At 31.7% G+C, this 21864-nt stretch overlaps 3 protein-coding genes across 3 annotated transcripts; all 3 read left to right on the top strand.

Moving 5' to 3' along the window:
• The first annotated feature begins 6891 nt into the window (after positions 1-6891).
• LOC107416399 (protein C2-DOMAIN ABA-RELATED 1-like) lies at positions 6892-8682 on the top strand. Its single transcript, XM_016024887.4, has 3 exons — positions 6892-7141; positions 7806-7901; positions 8015-8682. The coding sequence occupies exons 1-3, from the start codon at positions 7031-7033 to the stop codon at positions 8303-8305; spliced, it is 498 nt and encodes a 165-aa protein (XP_015880373.1). The 5' UTR covers positions 6892-7030; the 3' UTR covers positions 8306-8682.
• Positions 8683-11448: 2766 nt separating this feature from the next.
• On the top strand, positions 11449-13176 carry LOC107416387 (protein C2-DOMAIN ABA-RELATED 3-like). The gene is made up of 3 exons (XM_016024874.4): positions 11449-11655; positions 11862-11957; positions 12396-13176. Exons 1-3 carry the CDS (start codon positions 11557-11559, stop codon positions 12669-12671), a joined length of 471 nt encoding a protein of 156 aa, XP_015880360.3. The 5' UTR covers positions 11449-11556; the 3' UTR covers positions 12672-13176.
• A 5995-nt stretch (positions 13177-19171) lies between these two features.
• Positions 19172-21186, top strand: LOC107416390 (protein C2-DOMAIN ABA-RELATED 4). Its single transcript, XM_016024880.4, has 3 exons — positions 19172-19440; positions 20359-20454; positions 20582-21186. Exons 1-3 carry the CDS (start codon positions 19309-19311, stop codon positions 20870-20872), a joined length of 519 nt encoding a protein of 172 aa, XP_015880366.1. The 5' UTR covers positions 19172-19308; the 3' UTR covers positions 20873-21186.
• Positions 21187-21864: the final 678 nt, after the last annotated feature.

The following is a 21864-nucleotide window of genomic DNA, read 5'->3' as shown; positions in this document are numbered from 1 at the left end:
CCTTTGAAGCGACCACTATTCTCTCTCACATAGGTGCTTCCTATTTCTTATATAATCAGCATACCTATGCATAGATTACTAAACACACACTTATAGGAATCATTAAAAGCATACTTTTATGCTTAACCTCTTTCTATCACTGTTTCATCATAGGAATGGGTAGAGGATTAACCTCCCACAGTGATCCATACTAGTCTTTACAATTGAGTTGTCCTATTGAACCTAGATCTTGGGATCTCCAGTCAACTAGGTTGGGTTTCCATCATATTGACTTTATTCACGGGCTTCAATCCCATTCCCCTCGATGACTTCTCAACTAGTTGTCTATTTAACCCTTTGGTTAGCGGATCCGCAATGTTATCTTTTGACTTCACATAATCTATTGAGATAACTTCAGTTGGGATTAATTGTTTAATGGAATTGTGTTTATGACGAATATGTCTAGACTTTCCATTATACATAATATTCTGTGCCCTGCCAATCGCAGATTGACTATCACAATGTAAACTTATTGCTGGCACAAGTTTAGGCCACTTTGGAATGTCTTCTAAAAATTGGCGTACCCATTCTGCCTCTTCACCATATTTATCTAGAGCAATAAACTCGGATTCCATAGTGGATCGAGCTATCACAATTTGTTTCGAGGACTTCCATGTCACAGCTGCACCTGCTAATGTGAATACATAGCCACTAGTGGATTTTGAATCCTTTATATCTGATATCCAATTTGCATCACTGTATCCTTCTAATACAGCAGGATATCTTATATAGTACAGTCCGTATTCACGAGTATATCGTAGATATCTTAGTACTCTAACGATCCCTTTCCAATGATCTTCATTTGGATTATTCGTGTATCTATTTAGTCTACTTATACGTAGGCTAAGTCTGGTCTGGTACAACTCATTAAGTACATCAGACTTCCAATCACCCTAGCATATTCTACTTGAGATACACCTTCTCCTTTATTTTTGGATAAGTGTAAACTCATATCTATGGGTGTTCTGGCTATACTAGTATCATTATTACTAAACTTAGCCAGTATTTTATCTACATAATGAGTTTGACTAAGAATGATTCCATTCGAAGTTCTCGTGATTTTCATACCTAAAATCACATCTGCAAATCCCATATCTTTCATGTCAAATTTAGAATTTAACATGGCTTTTGTAGTTCGGACCATATTGTCGTCACTATCTACTATGAGTATGTCACCTACATACAAGCATAGAATAACATATCCATTCTCTGTATCTTTTACATAGATACACTTGTCACATTCATTTATTTTGAACCCATCTTTTAGCATGGCATTATCAAATTTTTGATGCCATTGCTTTGGAGCTTGTTTAAGTCCATATAAGGACTTTACCAATCTACAGACTTTCCTTTCTTGTCCTGGAGCAGTAAAACCTTCAGGTTGCTCCATGTAGATCTCTTCCTCTAAATCTTCATTCAGAAAGGCTGTTTTCACATCCATTTGATGTACTGCAAGATCCCGCAATGCTGCGATTGCCAGTACCATCCTTATGGAATTTATCCTCGTTACTGGAGAATAAGTGTCAAAATAATCAAGGCCTTCTTTTTGCTTGTATCCCTTGATTACAAGCCTTGCCTTGTATTTACCTATTGTTCTATCTGCTTTCATCTTCCTTTTAAAAATCCATTTGTAACCCAAAAGTTTACAACCTGGAGGAAGATCTACCAACTCCCAAGTGTGATTCTGCAGGATGGAATCAATTTCACTTTTAACCGCTTCTTTCCATAAATTTCCTTCAGAAGAATTTATGGCCTCTTGGAAGCTTTGAGGTTCACTTTCTAGCATATAAGTAAGAAAATTCGGACCGTAAGAATTTTCCGTTCTTACTCTCTTGCTATGTCTAAGCTCAACCTTAGTTTCTTGTTCTTGATCACTATCATGATTATCATCATCCATAGTATCATAAGTTCGTTTAGACGTACTCGGTCCTTCTTCCACTTTATATGGAAAAATGTATTCGAAAAATGATACATTTCTCGATTCCATTATTGTGTTCTTGTGTATATCAGAAATTTCTGACCTATACACGAGAAACCGATATGCACTACTATTCTGTGCATATCCTATGAAAATGCAATCAACAGTTTTGGGACCTATCTTCACCTTCTTAGGTGTAGGTACAACTATTTTAGCTAGACATCCCCACACTCGTAAATATTTGTAGGAGGGTTGTCTTCCCTTCCATACTTCATAGGGTGTCTTTACCTTATCTTTCCTAGGCACCTTATTTAAAAGGTCATTTGCCGACAAAATGGCTTCCCCCCACAAGTTCTAAGGTACTCCAGAACTTATCAACATTGCATTCATCATTTCTTTCAAGGTTCTATTTTTCCGTTCAGCCACACCATTTGATTGTGGCGAATATGGTGGAGTAACTTCATGTATTATGCCATGTTGAGCACAATACTCTCTGAAAGAAGTTACATACTCTCCACCACGATCACTTCTGATCACTTTAACTTTCCTATTGAGTTGATTCTCAACTTCCGTTTTATAGAGAATAAATTTCTCTATAGCTTCATCCTTGCTTTTAAGCAAGTATACATAGTAGTATTTCGTGCTATCATCAATAAAGGTGATAAAATACTTATTACCACCTTTAGTCGGTGCGAATTTTAAATCACATATATCACTATGTATTAAATCCAAAGGTTCGTTATTTCTATCAATTGTTTGATATGATAACCTCGTTAATTTTGCTTCCACATAAGTTTCACACTTATGATTGGAATCAATTTCAAATGTGGGAATATGATTTAAGTTAATTAATCTCTACAGAGAATTAAAATTAACATGTCCTAGTCTACCATGCCATAAAATGGAAGACTCAAGCAAGTAAACAGAAGAACTACTAGCTTTATTCATTTCTTTAAGCTTTACAGCCATTACATTCAATTTAAATAAACCATTGACTACATAGCCATTTCCCACAAACATCCCAAATTTAGACAAAATAACCTTATCTGACTCAAACACTAAGCGAAAACCATATTTGCTCAGCAACGATCCAGATACCAGATTCTTGCGAATGTCTGGAACATACAATACATTATTCAGAGTCAGCTCTTTCCCCAAGGTCATCTTCAGGATTACTTTGCCCTCACCTTGGATTTCTGAGGTAGCGGAGTTACCCATAAACAACTTCTCCCCATTCTTCTTTGGTTCGAAGGAAGTGAACATACTCCTATCCGAACACACGCGGCGGGTCGCACCTGTATCTATCCACCACTCTCTAGGATTAGATCCCACCAAGTTCACCTCATATATCACAGCACTTAGGTCAATATCGTCAACCTCTTTAGTGATGTCCTCCATCACTTGTGCCTGGTTCCTCTTTCTCTTTGGCAGCCTACATTCAGTAGCTCTGTGACCCATCTTGTCACAGTTAAAACATCTACCTTGAAATTTGGCCTTCTTGGAGATTCCTCCTTTTGGCCCCAGCTTAGAAGCTTTTCCAATTTGCTTCTTATTCTTGGAGCCCTGACCATGCTCCACAACATTAGCCTTCAACACGGCCTTCGAAGTTCTCTTATCAGACTTTCTGTTGTCATCTTCTATGCGAAGCTTGCTAATAAGAGCCTCCATATCATCTCCTTTCTCTTGTGCTTTAGATGATTCTTGAAGTCACTCCAACTCGAAGGTAGTTTCTCAATCATACAAGCCACTTGCAATGCTTCGTTCATTATCATCCCTTCAGCAAGCATTTCCTGAATCAGCACTTGCAACTCATGTACTTGATTCATTATTGGCTTTGCATCCACCATCATGTAGTCCAAGAATCGGCCTGTAATAAACTTTCCTGAACCCGCATTCTCGGTCTTGGTACTTTCGGTCCAGTGTTTCCTACAGCTCCTTTGTTGATTTCGTGCCACAGTATACACCATACAGGGCATCAGACAGGTCATTCAGGACATAATTCCGACATAAGTAATCGAAATTATTCCATGCATCCACCGCCATGAGAATCTCCTTATCACTCTCTTCATTACTGGGTGGCGCATCTTCAGTCAAGTACCGCACAAGTCCCAGGGTGGTCAAATAAAATAGCATATTTTGCTGCCACCTTTTGAAGTTTGCTCCATTAAACTTCTCAGTTTTCTCTGCATGACTAGCAGAATGAGGCATCTGAATTCCAAAAGTCTGAGTGGGCACAATCCTATTGTCTCCACTTGCCAATTCTGTAACATCACAAAACAAAAATCAATTAGTTGTTATTTTCTATATTAACAAACTAATTATAAGCAATTTCCATAAGGAAAACACACAAAAAGTGATTTTTAGGGTTTTTGAATACACCATAAAAAATTACTGTATACATCCAAAAATACTATTCATAGTCACTATTTACCGATACTGTTCATGCCTCGTGTCACTATGCTGACGTGGCAGGTTAGCTACGTGGCATCAATGGCTTACGTGGCAATGCCACATGGCAACTAGGATTGACGTGGCAGCCACATCATCATACCATTGATGTGGCACTACACCGCATCATCACTCGGCCGATGTGGCACCGTGCCACATCATCAGCTTGCTGACATGGCACCCCACCACGTCATCATACTGGTGGCGTGTCATCATCACTGCTGACGTGGCACGTTGCCATGTCATCACTGTGCCGACGTGGCACCGCGCACGTCATCACTTTGATGATGTGGATATGCCACATGGCGATATGGTTGGCACTATTTATGACACGTGTCGCTACTAGAGACAGACACATGTCACATGTAGCATGTCGACACGTGGACTGTCTGAGCATGACACGTGGCCGTCCAAGAAGGAGACACGTGTCACCTGCATCAGGTCGACCGGTGTTCCACCCATTGGGCGACACGTGGCTCATTGCTTTTGGCGACACGTGGCAAGCCCATTTGCCATTGGGCCTGTTCTCTTGGGCCTTGATCTCAATCGGGCCTGGGTCCTGGGTTGAACAGTAGCCTGTTCTAACCTGGTCTGGGCTTTAGAACTGGGCCTGACCCAATAAAATTAAAAAAAAATCGGCCCAGCCTTTCAGATACAACCCAAACCCTATTTCTTTTCTTCTTCAACCTTCAACCGAGTCGTTTTGACCCGGTTTCTCTAGTAAACGGGTCATACGACCCAGCAACAATTTTCCTTCTCTTTTTCACTCTTCCAGTGGCCAAAAAATTGCCAAAAATACACCAAAAGGTTTAGAAATTTATGGGCAATTCGATTTTGAAAAGAATTTTGATCAAAAACAAAAAATTAATAATTACCCATAAATTTTTATACCTACGAGTTTAATAAATTTTTTTTTTCTCTTGTTTCAACAGTGAAACACACATGGAAATATTTAATCAATATATATATATATATATAAGCATAAAAATGCAATATATACATAGCAATCAATAACATAATAAACAACTTAAATTTTCACATTATATTTACATATATAAAAATTAGTAAAACGTCTTAAGATTGTTGGGAAAATATCATATATGAATATATGTAAATACATGTGAACAATTAATACAAAATAAATAAAATAAATAAAGCATTTTAGAACCTGTGGATCCTTGAAATTGATATGCTTTGTAGAAAGGTTGACCGAGGCCTGTGTGATACCACAGTGTCCTTAAAACGTTTTACTTCCACCGATGCAGGAGTTTTGTAGCGAACGTCTCCCAGGATATAACAGCTACAAAAACTTTTAGATTTAGCACCTCTGAAACTTTTCTCTTCGAACTCTCTGTGTACCTTCACTTTACCACTGTTTTTTTTTTTTCGTTAAACTATGAAAAAACCCTTTTTTTCCTCTATTTTTTTTTTCTTGTATTTCCTTCCAAAAATAAAAATTGAAAAAAATGTTGCAGTACGTGCAACATTAAAACTCTCACCAAGGAGTTATTCTCCCGTAAAACTCTCTCCCACTATTATCAAAAATATTATTTTATTTAAATAAAAATTATTATAACAAAACTCAACAACCGAAAACCCAAATCATTCACACTTGTGGGCCTAGGCCCAACTCTAACAAGATCAGCATCGCTTTTACAGGTCCAGGTCTACTTTTTATCTTTCCAATGGATTCTAATATATTTTTCTTGAATTATTCTAACAAATTCAAAAGGATTAAGGGAAAATCAATATCTTACTATTTGTGATGGACACCATGTAAAGTTAGCGTTTATTTGATGGTTATTTATTATATGGCATTACTTTCATATAAGTTTTACTGTCATATAAATAATTACATATCAAATATTACAAACATAATATACCATGCAGTTTTCAGATTTGATTAGAAGTTTCCAAACTATTAGGACTAACTATAGTCGGTCTAATTGTGGCGATTGCCGCCGTCCCCTCAAATCTGTAGTCGGTTTAATTGTGCCCATTGCCGCCGTCCCCCCAAATCAAGATTTTGTGAAGACCAAAAAAACATAAATTCTATATTTTTGGGCATTAAAAGAAAAGAAAAGAAAAGAAAAGAGAACAAAAATAAAAAAATAAAAAATACACCCTATTGACTTTAGTTCAAGCATAGATAATAAATATAGATACTCTTTCTGGGGAACAAATTTTTGATACTCGGGGAGTACCATGGTCCACTAGTGTATTAGAGAAGAGAATTGGTGCTTCCGAATATTATAAATCCCTCACCTTAATACGCTGGTGGGTATTGAAGATTCCTTATTGGATAACTGAACGTTATAGTTGGGGAAACCATAAATAAATGGTTTAGTATTCTTTTTTTTTTTTTGATAAAAATAAATTGGTTGGTTGAGAGGGGGTAATAATAAATTAAAAAGGTCATGGGTTTGAAAAGTAAAATGTAATTAACCAATGATTTTGACTTATACATATTTTATGAGGTGCTTTTTTGGTGTATAAATTGCACTGAAGGTAGGGAGCTTTGTATTGGATTTTCCGCTTTGCAAACTCAGAGCTCGTTCAAACCAAAACAAAAGCCAATAAGCTTCTCATAGATTACCTTATTTATAGCTGGTCAGGCTTGGTTTAATGGAGAACTCGTTGGGTCTTCTCAGAATTCACATGCAAAGAGGAGTCAACCTTGCTGTTAGAGACATGAAAAGCAGTGATCCCTATGTTATTGTCAAGATGGGCAAGCAGGTAATCTGGCTTTCCTTTTTGGTTTCTGTGTTTTGGATAATTTGGATTATTGATTGCTTGGATTTTGATGTTTAAGGTGTTTGGTTTATTTTGTTGGGAGGTTTGGTTTAAATGGTGTTTTGGGTTTTTAGTAAGGCTGTATTTTTTTTTTTTTTTTTTTTCCTTTTTAGAATTTGGTTCTAATTCTATGGTCTTCTGGAAATGTCTTAAAAGTATTAGTTTAGTGGGTTAAATCTTTACTCACTATATTTAGGTTAAATCAGACCAAAAAATGGAATCTTTTTCATGGTTGGACCTCTTGAAGTGACCATTTATTTTTGTTGATTAATTTGATTATGTGGTGGCAGAGAAAGATAATTATCTTACTAACTAATCAACTAAATGAGTTGGGAATCATCGAAATAGAAAGTACCCAATCATGTTATCTAGTTTCCTATACCCAAAAAAATAAAAAAAATAAAAAAAAAAAAAACAATTTGGACTTTTTGAATAAAAATATTCGGAACCCAATTAATCTTCTCAAGCCATTTGCATATTCTTTTATGGATCATCTACTAAATCCTTAATATACAAAATCAGCAAAAGAAGGAGAAATTAAGATCTCTTACTGTTCATTTAAGAAAATTCGATATTTTGTTGAATTCTCTAGCATTATGTCATGTAGAAGTTAAAGACTCGTGTGGTGAAGAGGAGTCTGAATCCAGAGTGGAATGAACTTTTAACTCTATCAATTTCAGATCCAAATGTCCCAATCAAGCTGGTAAGTTTCAAGATCTCGAATATACAATCAAACGCATCAAAAACCCATTTCAATCTTTCCAATTATATACTCCTTTTTTTACTGACAATTTTCCTTTGAACTGTTATTTGCAGTTTGTGTATGACAGAGACACATTCACTTTTGATGACAAAATGGGGGATGCAGAGTTTGATATTGGTCCATTTCTCCAAGTTATATCTATGGGATTGGCAGGTCTCCCGGATGGAACAGTAATTACAAAAGTAGGACCAAACAGGCAAAACTGTCTTGCCGAAGACAGCTGCATTGTCTTCTCTAATGGAAAAGTTGTTCAAAACATGGTTCTCAGACTGAGAAATGTGGAGTGTGGTGAAGTAGAGCTTCAATTGCAATGGATTGCTACCTCTGGTTCTAAGCGTTTGTAAATGGACCAATATATTGTTGCATTTTGGTGTACAGACAGAGCATGGAGCATGAAAACTTGCGCATGTTAGTCACTTTTTGGTACTTTCTCTCAATAGATGAGAAAGTATGTGTATTTGTGCATGTGTGTCTATACATATGTAATGCCTGTTACATACATTTTGGTGTGTAGACAGGGAGCATCAAAAATTGCACATTTAAGTTTATTCATTTGGTACTTTTTGCCAATAGATAACAAAATTTTGTAGAGTGAATTTTACTATGAGTTTGTATATATGTAGGTATGCATGTATATGTATACGTGCGTATGTCCATTATATATGTATGTATGCATGCACATGTAAATGTACCTTGCACATAGCCACACCATTCACCACAATCGATAATGGGGTTTTTGGTTTTGGGAACTAATTACCTGGAAACGTGTAGATTGAGCTGAAAACATAAACAAAAACAAATAATTGTCACTACTAATGGATTTTTTTTTTTTTTAAATTGAGGATAAGTGGATTCAAATATTGTACTTTTACAAGAGTAAATAGTGGTTTTGACATTTAACAAATAACAATAATTGTTACTTTTTAGTATACTTTATTTGAATAAGATTACAATTTTACCCGGATCATAATTAACGGTGGCAAAATTAGATTATTGATTCATAATTAAGGGTTTAGAAACTTTTTCAATGTTGTAGCAAGTTAGGGAAAGAGTACAGGTAATTTTATTGCAATTTCTATATAAGTGCCAAACAATCAAAACCAATAAATTGTTTGCTTATCTGCTAAGCTGCCTCCACTTATCATCCCTCGAAGACCATTTTAAGATGTACATATAATTTTAGTTTCGATTGTAAATAAAGTATGAGACAATTTCCACCCTTTCCAACTAATTTTGTTATAATTTTCAGTTCACTTATACAACTATTTATGTCTTAGGTCAGCAATTTTAAGTGCAATTTTGTTGATAGAAATTTTCTCAAAACCCAAGTAATCTTATGAATTTGATGTTCATACTCTGTTATTGGTTACTTAATAAGTCCTTCAATATCCAAAGCATAATCTTGCTATATATATATATATATATATATACTATTTTAGTTTACGAAAACTTTGCACTTAATTACTAATTCAGACCATTGCTTCTTATGCATTTAAATTAAGACATGCTCTAGTTGTTCAGTGTTTTACTCATTATTTTTAATTCATATTAGGACAACCATTTTTTTTTATTGACTATTAACCTATGTAAACAAATATTCTTCTTTGGATAAATTAAAGAGAGATCCAGGAATTGGATAAATTCTTTGGAGACTCTTTTATAATTTTTTTTTTTTTTGGGTTGTAATATAGTCACTTTTATAATGTTCCAAAAATACAAATCCGTTACTTTTGTATTCTCTTATTACAAAAAAAGAAAAAAAGAAAAAAGGAAATAAAATACTAATTTTTACAAGGAAACATATTATTTCCCCACATAATCATTAGTTTTGGACCACCATACAAAGGAATAGCCGATCGTTTTCTTAAAAATAAGGGTTAGTAACGACCCTGAAAAACAAGATTTTGGGAACCTTCTGGATATTTGTCACTTTTTTATTGGGCTTATCTGGATAGACATATTTGGGTTTTTCTTCCAATATATTACCCTTTGTATATGGGTATTTGGGCAGACCTTAGCATATTTAATTCCATGACTTTGTGATGATCATATGGTATTTATATAAATTCAGCAACGATCTTTTCTCTTCTGTGCAATAATTTTTGATTGAATCTGAAATTGAAGTCTTAAGCATTTTAAATGGCTCTATGAATTGTTAAAAAATTTTAAACACAATAGAAATATAGACAATCATTAAAAAAAATAAAAATAAAAAAACCTCTCCTCTCCAATGATTTCATCTAAAATTTGCCAAGCTACCACTCTAATGACTCTATTTAAAGGTTGTCAAGCTAATGTGAAAAAAAAAAAAAAAAAGTCAATGAGGCGGTTTATATTCTTCTTCTAAAGAAAAAAATAGATGAACATGTCATTAACAATTGTTATTTTTTTATAAAGGAGAAAATAAATAAATACATTATTAATTAATTGAAATTTAAACATAACCATATTTTTTGTCCAATTATCAAACAAATAAGCATTCATACCATGTAATTTAAAAAAAAAAAAGAAAAAAGAAAAAAAAAAACATTTATGCCATGTAGACTGTAAGCCCTTCTTATCTGGATACAGAATCATTATTAACTAAAGTTTGTGTCATGTGGAATTGTATTTTGATAGTGAATCTGAATCAAAATTATAAAATTCAAAATAAACTGTTTCGAATAATATTTTAACTAACAACCACAATACTACTGACTTAAAATAATTCACCTAAAGAAAAAAAAAGAAAAAAAAAAAAAGACTTATCATAACAAAACCTTTAAACAAATTGCGTGGAGTAAGATTAACTGTCAAACAAATGGATTTATTTTTTTTTATTTTTTTTTTTTTGCGCTAAAAGTCAAACAAATGGGGTTAAGAGTATGGAAAGTAAAGGACAACACATCTTACAGGTTGTGCCTTTCCATAACTCCATTACAAAGTATAATAAATTTATCAAACTTTCCTCCAAATTATTATTATCAAAAGTTCGAGGAGCAATTATCAGCATGATGATCCTCATGTCACAATTTCCTGGTCTCTGTTGTAAAGGCAAAAGAAGACAGTCAAAATTTGGGTTTTGAAAGTTAACCGTACCAGCACAAAGGATTGGGAAGCCTTTTTCCACCTCAACTTAAAATTGAAAGAAGAGTCAAATAGATCATGAAAGCTTTAGCTTGTGGGAAGGGACTTACCCAGGAACTTTCATGATTTTCCTTATTTTTCAATTATTTGGATTCTGTTTTTTTTACTTTTGGAAGCCATAAAGAACTTAAGACCATGTCAAAGTTGTTCTCCTTATTATCTTTATTTCAGCCTTTTATCACAAGCCAAACAGCTTCCCCAGTCATACCAATGATCTTAAACTTCGCCAAAGTCAAACTTTCACGGCCCCACTTTCCCTTGTGCTTTCACAAACCAAGAGAAAAGAAACACATTATGGATAAAACACAACGGCAACAGTCTCCTCCGCGTTTGAACAAATCCAAAACGACAAGCAAGCATCTTTTTCTTCTGGGTTTAAAAGAGCCACTAAAGCCTGTATTTCCATTATCATATATATCATACTGATCTTTTGGAAAGCTTTTAAGGAAGACTCTCAAGGAACAGAGTCATGGGTTTTCTCAAGATTCATGTCCAGCGAGGAATCAACCTTGCTGTCAGAGACATCGTTACCAGCGACCCTTACGTTGTTCTCAAACTGGGCAAGCAGGTAAGTTGGTTATCTTTCTATTTTTTTGTGTCTTTTCTTTTTGAAATCTTAAAGGTGGTTAGGTTTCTGGGTTTCTGTCCTTTTGATGTTCTGTGGCTGAGTTTTGTTCGCTTTTTGTGGTGAGAGAAAAATTTTAGAGCTTTTGATATTTGTTGTTCGTTTCAAATGAGATTAATTTGGTTAAATTCATATGTTATGTGATGCAGAAGTTAAAATCGCGTGTGATGAAGGCAAATGTGAATCCTGAATGGAATGAAGATTTCTCTCTTTATGTTACAGATCCAAAACTTCCTGTCGAGCTTGTAAGTATATTATTGCTCTTTTTCTGCATAGGAAAATTAGAAAATAATAAATCTATGCTATATATATATATATATATATTTTTTTTTTTTGTTCCTCACAATTTTATAAATTTTCCCCTTTTCCCTAATAAATTTGTAAACTTTAAAAACCATAGCTTATTATAGCATTTGAAAGTCTGAATTTGATTGAAAAAGTTCAAATAAGAAGTCTATCCTTTTATGCTAGATTTTCAATGAATCAAAGAACTTTGTGGTAAAAGACTAAAATCTCAATTGATGGGAACATTTCCAATAAAAATAGCTTTCCCTTTGTGCTAGATATCCTTTTTAAGTTCAAAAGTATAAGCCAGAGCATTGAATTTCTTTCTAAGAACCGTATTTGCTCCGTTAGTTCCTTATATTGATATTGTTCTTTTACATTCAAATTATGATATGCAGTGTGTGTATGACAAAGACACGTTCAGTTTCGATGACAAAATGGGGGAGGCAGAGATTGAAATAGCTCCATTACATAAAGCCGCAAAGATGCACTTGAAAGGCATACCAGATGGAACTGTACTTTCGAAAATACAACCAAGCAATCAAAACTGCCTCGTCGAAGAGAGCTGCATAACTTGGACCGGTAGCAGAGTCGTTCAGAATATGATTCTGAGACTCAGAAATGTGGAGTGTGGGGAAGTTGAACTACAATTGCAGTGGGTTGATGTTTCCTAATCTAAACAGCTGATAGAGATTTTCATCTCTCTTTCTCTCAGACTCAGTTTCCGCTGCTATCTGGTTTTAGTTTATAGTCTGTAATTGGAGCTTGCTATACATTATTAGCATTATCATTCATATATATATATATATAGATATAGATTCATTTGGTTCAATTTTTTCATATGGATCGAAGAATTTGATTGGGATATAAAGAATGCTATCCACCAATATGTGAGTTATTGATGCATTTTTTTGGTAAACATTTATGCACTATGTTATTTTTTTGGGCTAGAGAGGCTTCCTTCTTGCCATTGTATTGTATATTTGTGAGTAGAGTTTGTCACATAAAGAATGCTATCACCAATATGTGAGTTATTGATCCATTTTTTCAGTAAACATTTATGCTCTATGTTATTTTTTTGGGCTAGAGAGGCTTCCTTCTTGCCATTGTATTGTATATTTGTGAGTAAAGTTTGTCATATAAAGAATGCTATCCGCCAGTATGTGAGTTATTGATGCATTTTTTTCAGTAAACATTTATGCACTATGTTATTTTTTTCGGATAGAAAGGCTTCCTTCTTGCCATTGTATTATGTTTGCGAGTAAAGTTTGACATGCATCAATGAGATTCCATAAATTTGCCTATCTATTTTGTGCTTTTAATCCTATGTACAATGAATTCCTTTATAACTTAATTATATTTGAATTTCATAAGTTGAGTCTTCCTTCTATTGCTTATAAAAAGGCAAAAGGTTTTAGGGAAAAGAATGAAATAATGAATCCAAACCAAACAGTTCTTGCACAGTTAAACTTGGAAAGCACAAGTTCTAAACTCCCTTCCTCCTCTTGACAAATAATAAATAATAATCCCACATAAAAATAGAAGTCCAAGTGGAGCTTGTGATATATGGGCATGGTAGATGTGTACTTTGGGCTTCCTTTTTGTTGTGAATAGCATTATTTTTACATAAGAAACTCATCCAGTTTGGTAAGAGAATCCATTTTGTCCCTTTTTTTTTTTTTTTTTTTTTGGGGGGGGGGGGGGGTGTTCTCAAGCCTCTTTGCTTCTTGTCTCTATTCTATTTCTATTATTACACATGGAAGGAAATTGAAATTGAAAAAAAGGAGCATTCTAGAAACGGATTTTTATCATTTGTTGTTTGTTTTGAACATATTGATGTATATATACAACAAATGTATGTTTCTCTTCAAAACTATTTATATTTTATTATTCATTAAACTTTTTACTTATCTTAAATACTTTTTTTAAAAATTATTAAATATTATGACCACATTGGGCTCAACGACACCACCAACCATGCTTGTGGGATATTAAAGCCAATGACAGCAAATTAAATGTTAACATGTGAAATATGATGATTGGAAGCCGGTAGCCACAAAAAAAAAAAAAAAAAAAAAAAAAAAAACAATCATAAGTTGCAAGTTGAAAATTGACTTGATAAAAAGGACAAGCAAAAGACAAAGTGAGGGACGGCTGACGGGATATGCCACTAAGGCTGTTTAAGGTCCCACAAAAAAGAGGGTGCAAAATAATTTTCATATATTATTTTACAATAAAGAAAATATATTCATGTACATATGTTTTCAACATTAGAAAAAAATTACTTTATATGACTTCGCGTGTAAACATATATATATATATATATATATATATATATATATATTAGCATTTTTAATTTAGTAAATAAGATGGGATAATTTTCTTTTGTAAACACAAACTTTTAACTTGTTAAAATTTAACCTTTAGATTACTTTTAGCTTAATTATTTCTAATATATTTTTATTTTTGGAAACCAGCATCAGCCTACTATTAATTTCTTTTATATAAATAAATTATCAATTTTCTATATTTTCTCAATCTTTAACTGTAAAAGAATATAACCAAAAAAAAAAAAAAGAGTTAAAAACCTCCATATTAATGGATTTAAATTTTTCCAGCTTTTCTCGCCTTTTTTATTTTCTTTTACTTGTATTTCATATCTAAAAATTGAATCATGTTATATAATTTACAACTTACACACTTCGATCCAAGGGGTCACTTGGATCACAAAGAAACGTGATCTTATTTATTATTATTTGTTTAATAAACTGATATTCATAGTTCATTGTCATAATTTTTTTTATCTTTTATTTTTTTCCAATAAATTCATATTTGTAGTTATTTATGAATTGTTATTGTAGTTTATGTTATAGATTTTATTTTTTATTTAATGAAAGTTCATGGTATAAAACTAAACAATATTTTTTAGTGCTCTTACATGGTTGTTTATAAGTTGAAAAAGATTTTAGGATCAAAATTTGAATACAAAAATTTTAATTGATAATTTTGCATATTGAAATGAATAAAATAGAGAGAAAAAAAAATGAAAATCAATTTTAATTTTTTTTGTTATTTTTGTCTAAGCCTCAACAAGGATTAAAACGGCACTGGACAAAGCTGGAAAGACTGCTGTCTATTTTATTGGAGAAACGTCACACCACTGAATTGCATCCGTTGTTTAATTTATGCAACTTGCAACTGCATTAATGGAGTGCTGAATTCAATTAATGTTCGTCCTTATCTCCTAATCACGTGATTTTGGATTTAAGTGTTAAGATTTTTTAATTAAACAGAAGATTAATGCAATTAATTTTATAAATAATTTTCTAAGCAAAAAGCTAAGAATAGTTTTGAGCAAAAATCAGTGTTCAATAGCAAAACTATTATTCATTCATGTCATAATCTTAAATTCAAATACAAACACTTTCATATGTGAAAAAAAGTAGCAAGTATTTATGACTGTGAAAAGCAGCGTTATTAAAAATATATATATATATCAAATTTGATATTAGAATTTTACTATTTCCTCATCTAAAAGCAGTGTTATTAAAGGAAAAGTTGAATATAGTAATAAGTAGTTTTGGATATAGTTAAAGTAATATTATAGATATTAAAATATTTATTTAATAAATTATATATGTTAAAATATTATTAATTAATATATTTATATTATTTAAATATTAAAAAACAAACAGTTAAATAAATTTAAAAAAATAGATAAGTTAACTATTTCTATATTATCTTTGATAAATAAATTTAATCAACACAAAAGCAATTTTTTTTTTTTTTTGAATAAATCACAAAAAGCAATCCATTAACTAGCGGATTGCATGTGACTGTGAAAAGCCCTCCTGAAAGTTTCAGATTGCAAAGATAGCAAATCGCATTGATATTGGTCACGGAACCAGCTTTAATCGTAAGGAAATGTTGATGTAAAAAGTCACAGGTTTCGTCCTTCTGCATTAATTTGATTATTAATTAGTCGATATCCAGCATGTTAGAAAGGATTAATTTTTAAAATATTTTATTATTTAAAATATCTTATTTATTATTTATTTATTTATTTATGATAAGAGGAGGATAATTATAACTAGGAGTGTAATCTTTTCGGATCACTAGTGCAAAGAAATTAGTACATAAATTAAAAAATAAAAAAAGCCAACTAACTATACATTAAACTATTTTATTTTTGATAAAATATATTAAACTAATTTAAACAAAAGTAAAAGTCAAAAGATGCCTTATAATCAGTGAAGGTCCACATGGAATCTTTGAATGATGAAATTTTTTAGCCGACAATGACATCTCTCTAATTAACAATCTATCTTAAACATAAGTTTATTATATAATGACCGAAGTTCTCCTCTGATAATTTCCCTAATCATTTTTTATTTCTGTGGGCGTTGAACTTAAACAATGCATGGTGCATATAATACTTTCAAACTTTCGTGATTTCTTTTGTTTTTGTAATCATCATCATATAATACTTTCAAAATCTCGTTATTTCTTTGGTTTTTGTAACCATCATCAAATTCAAGCAATTTTTATTATTATTGTATTATTGGAATTAATTACTCTGTAATCAAATATCCATAAAAACTATAAGTCAATTTAATGCGGCTGGGGAATTAAATACAATTAATATTCCTAAAGTAGTATTGAATGCATATTATATTTTCATATACATAGATGTGATTTTCATCACATTAAAATTCAGCACAAACTAATGTTTCCAACTGGATTAACAGGAACGAGAAATAATAAGGAAAATAAAATTGGAGTATATGAAGGAATTAATAATAAGAATGGAAATAACTAATGAGGATAATCCGATTTGAGCAATAGGTTTGCTTTACTTAACTATATTTTCCTTTCCCCTTTTTTGCTAGAAACTTTACTAACTATTACATATATTTATAAATATAGGTCTCTAATAAGGAACCGTAGTTTAGTTAAAAATTAATCATTTCTCATTTTAATAAAGTCAAATTTTTCTCTCACAAGAAAAAATACACAATATATAAAAAAAAAAATATAATACAAATATATATATATAATGTGTTTTTTGAATTATTTCCCAGTTTATCTTTAAACACATGGTCATGTGAATACTAAAATTGGGATTAACATACTGATATTAGATTTTTAGTATTAAAAATAAAAATATTAAATGTAAAACCAAATAAATTAATCAATCCTATTTTTATTGATCACCTCTTTACCTAAAATATCTTATATTCTGTTCCTTGTAAGAAAATTTCTCTATAATTAGTCTTATTCTAAACCAAATACCATTATGTATTATGACAATTTAATTTGTTTTATAGAGCTTATGTTGATATGATAGGTATTTAATTAGTTTAAAATTATCATATTAGTTTATTATACTGAAACCACAATTAACATTGTTGCGCATTAAAATAATTTAAGGTACTTTGTTGGTTAGAAAATAGAAACATATGATATATATATATATATATATATATATATTATATGCTGAAGTTTGGAAAGAATAATTCTCTATTCCTCTCCGAGACTCTTACAATGAGATATAGAGTACCTACTATTCGTTATCTAGAACCAAAACACACCCTGCTGCCATGAAATAATTCTGATACATAATTCGAACAAATTTTTAAAATTTTCATCGACAGTTGAATTGCACAACAACTATATATGACAATTTTTCTTAATTAATTTTTTTTCCTTTTGTAAGAAAATAAATAATTAAAGATTTTATTCTTTTATTTATTTATTTTTCTCAATCCATAAGAAGTTTACATAAAAATTACAAGGATGACAATTTGGCCTCACTTTTCTTGTTTGCTTTGAAGCTGAACAAAGTACTGCATTATATATGTGGAATTTTAACCACATATTTATTGTGATTTTGATTTTTCAAATTGAGAAGATATCATCATGACTAATAAATGTTAAAGACAACACGTCATATGTAGTAATAATAATTATGGTTGTATAGTTTAGCAATTTACTGTACTGTAATTTTGATTTCATTTAATTTTAGATAAAAAAAAATAAAAATAAAAATCGTCAGAAGTTAGGACATTTTTGTTTTTTTGTTTTTTGGGTTTTGTGTTTCTTTTTCCAACTAAAACACGTTTCCATCAAGCCACCAAGAACCAGAAAGTGACCAATACCAAAAGGTTAAGAAATGGACACAAAAAACAAAAGAAAAGAAAACTATTCAAAATAAAAGAGAAAACGATAAAATAATTTTAAAATTAATATTATTTTTTATTTTTAAATATAGAAGATCTTTATTATCTGCGACTTTTTCCAAATAAGATAAAAGATCCCTATATAATATATAAATAATATTTTGTTTGTTTTAGGCTGAGGACCCTATATATATATATATATATTTTTTTTTTTTTTGGGGTAATTAAGCACCAAACTTTCATTCGTATAATCGTATTTAAGTTAGGGAACAAAGTCTACTGTGTTTTTTGATTCGTGGAATCTGCTGACCTATAATTGATGAGCATCTAAACTAACCATTTTTTATTTCAATATTTTTTGGTCCTCGACTTTTTAATTTTTTTTTCTCTTATTTTATTGGTCGAACTTTTTGGCAGGTGGCTCGGCCTCATGTGTTAAATAAATACTTCAAAAGAAAATGAAGAAATAGCCTTCCAAGTCAAACTCTAGAAGGACCTGGTCAAATAAATCATACGCCAGCCATTTATTTCGGTCAATTGAGTCCAAAAACCCATTTTACTGTCGAAATTACATTATTACCCCCCAGTCCAACCATTTTATGGCAAATTTTCTGACCTAAAATATTTAGTATCATCATCTTTAAAAGGTTAAAATAATGATTATCATTTTACAAAATTCCATTTATAATTTAAAAAAAATATATATATATATATATATATAAATTAAAAATTTATTAATTATTAAATAAAACATTGAAAAATTACATTGATGTAAATACCCAATATACCACTGTTACATAAGGAAGACCTTCTCAGAAAGAGCCCGAGATTAGCAAGTGAAAACGAAAAGGTCTTGTCTTGTCTGCCGTGTTACCTTGTTAAACTGGTTAAAAGAATACTTCTTTGCATATATAGAATAATAATAATAATAAATTTATTTGAAAAAACACTCGGTTTTTTTGGACTATATAAAATGCAGTGGAATACAAGGTTAAAGCATTGGCATTTCAAACTTGGACCACCTTGAGAGCTACTTAACATCCCCAAGTACACGACCTCATCTTTATTTTCTATCATCCTCCTAATTGTTCTTTTGCTACAACTTTCTTCTTCTTATTCTTCTTGATTGAGTATGAAACAAAGCTCTGTTACCATGGAGAATCTTATGGGTCTTCTCAGAGTTCATATTCATAGAGGGGTTAACCTTGCTATAAGAGATGTCAGAAGCAGTGATCCTTATATTGTCGTCAAAATGGGCAAGCAGGTAATTTTCTTTAACTCTCTTTCTGATTTCTGCTTTTTTTGTGATGCATGTTTTTAATTTTTTTTTAATCTGAATCTTTGTTGGAATTCTGGGTTTTTGATGTTTTTTTTGAAGTTGTTTTAGACGTGGGTTTTGGTTTTGCTTTGGTGTTTGACTTTTTGTTCTAGCTCTTTGTTTAATGAGACTCCGGACTTCAATCTTGCAAGTTTTTCTGGTTTTTACGAAAAACCCTTAAATGTTTGACTCCATTTTTTGATCTTATTGAGTTTCCTTTTGACTTAATTTTCCCCAAATGCTCTGCAGTTTTTTCCAGTATTTCTCTTCTACCATCTTCTCTTTTCTTGTTTCTCAATGTTCATATTTCCTTTAGTCATGGCTGTGAAAGCTTCAAAAATACCAGCCTAGGAAAATCAGTATAAAGTCTGTATATTCCCCTGCTTTTTTTTCCTTTTTTTTTTTTCTCAAAGGAAAATTAAAACTTAATCCAACTTCAATTTTTCTGGATGGTGTGTCAGTTTCATATTGAATACCGTTGAAAGGACCACTTGCTTGCTATTTGTTCAATTGCATATGATCTATTTTAGGCATGTGGTGATAAGGACTCTTCTTGGAAAAGAAAAAAGAGAAAAACTTTCTTAGAAATTAAAGTAGTGGGTATAGCTCTTCATAAAAATTAGCTCCCCTTTACAGATCAATTGCATAAGATCTTTTCCCAGTTTACCCACCCAAAAAAAAAAAATATATATATATATATGGTTAATGGAAAAAAGTGAAGTCAAGAAGATGGGGCCATCCAAGGGAATTGACTAGTGTTGTACTGAAGTAGGTGTTGTCTTTAAATTTGGCCAATGAAACTTGTAGTAGTTTTCTGAGATAATATTTTTAATTGATGTTTTCCAAATTTTATATGTGATGCAGAAGTTGAAGACTCGTGTAGTCCAGAAAAATGTAAATCCTGAATGGAATGAAGATTTAACGCTCACAATTTCAGATCCAAATCTTCCAATCAAACTGGTAAGTTCTATTGCGGGACTAAATTCATATGAGCGTAAAAAATGGGGTTTTTAGTACTTTCATTCCTGAACCTGAATACTACTTTTTGCTGATATATATGTATATATTCCATTCAATGTTGTTGCAGTTTGTGTATGACAAAGACACATTTAGTCTGGATGACAAAATGGGTGATGCTGAGTTTGAGATCGGTCCATTCATCGAAGCTCTACGTAGGAGTGTTGGAAACCTGCCAAACGGAACCATAATTTCGAAAATACAACCAAACAGGCAAAACTGCTTGGCTGAAGAGAGCTGCATTGTTTGGGAAGATGGAAAGCTGGTGCAGAAGTTGTGCCTGAGACTGAATCATGTGGAGAGTGGTGAAGTGGAACTCAAATTGCAGTGGATTGAGATTCCTGGATCCAGAGGCCTTTAAGACTGTTGTTTAGTGCTATGCTTAGTGTACAGCTGAGACTTGGAGGCAATGCATTTGCTTCAGCTGCTTTCTATCGAATGGTTATGGAATAGAGGAGAAAGAGGGAGAGAGAGAAGAACAGTGGTTTTTGTTTTATTTCTTTTTTATGCAAATTACTAGATTATTATTGGGCTAATTTTATCTTGTTGTAATGAAATGGCTGCAAAGCCTTAGAACAATGTTTTAACTTTCTTGTGAACAAATTAGGAAATGTGTAAATTTCATGAAGTAATTTCAATCAGCATGTGAAATATGCAAAAAAGTCTTGTAAGCAATGGATGCTTGTTTATTTGTTTTTTTTTTTTTCAAGCTGCACATTTTGAATTTGAAGCACTTAAAGATGTGAACCAAGGACCTTAGACTTGGAAAAAAGTGAATCAGACTACTACAAAGTAGTGCATTAGTAATCCCTCTTGTATTAAAAATTAATAATGTTATGATAGACAATGGGAACACCTTATTTTGTTAAATATTGTTAGCAAATTAGAAATCTATTGATGTTTCAACTACCGCAGCAAAATATATAAACAACTCAAAACGAATATGATATGATGTATGGTAGTGACATAGTGTTTGGTTGACCAATGTAAAATGTCTTATTTCCTCTATCGTATTTTTATACTTGCTTTAGTTGTAATGATAAAAAATAAAAATAAAAAATCCAATTCAAATCATCTATCCCATATCAATCAATGTCTCAGGAAAAACAGATTAAGGATTTTTGTTTGGATGCTCAAAGAAATTGGATAAGACTGGATTGTTTTAACTTTTATTGAACCAATAATTCAAATTTAATAATCTAGTCTAATCCATACCGTTTTAAAATATATTTCCGAATGAATCCGAATTGAAGAATAAGTATAATATTTCAATGTGTTTGACCTATATAGAATTTTAAAGGGGATAATTACCAAGACTAATTGTAGTTGTAATTCTTTTAAAGCTACAGAGGA

The sequence above is a fragment of the Ziziphus jujuba genome, chromosome 4, assembly GCF_031755915.1.
Source record: "Ziziphus jujuba cultivar Dongzao chromosome 4, ASM3175591v1".
In the NCBI taxonomy this organism is placed as follows: Eukaryota; Viridiplantae; Streptophyta; class Magnoliopsida; order Rosales; family Rhamnaceae; genus Ziziphus; species Ziziphus jujuba.
Note: the sequence above shows the minus strand (reverse complement) of the source record. Positions and strands in the feature narration are given on the sequence as shown.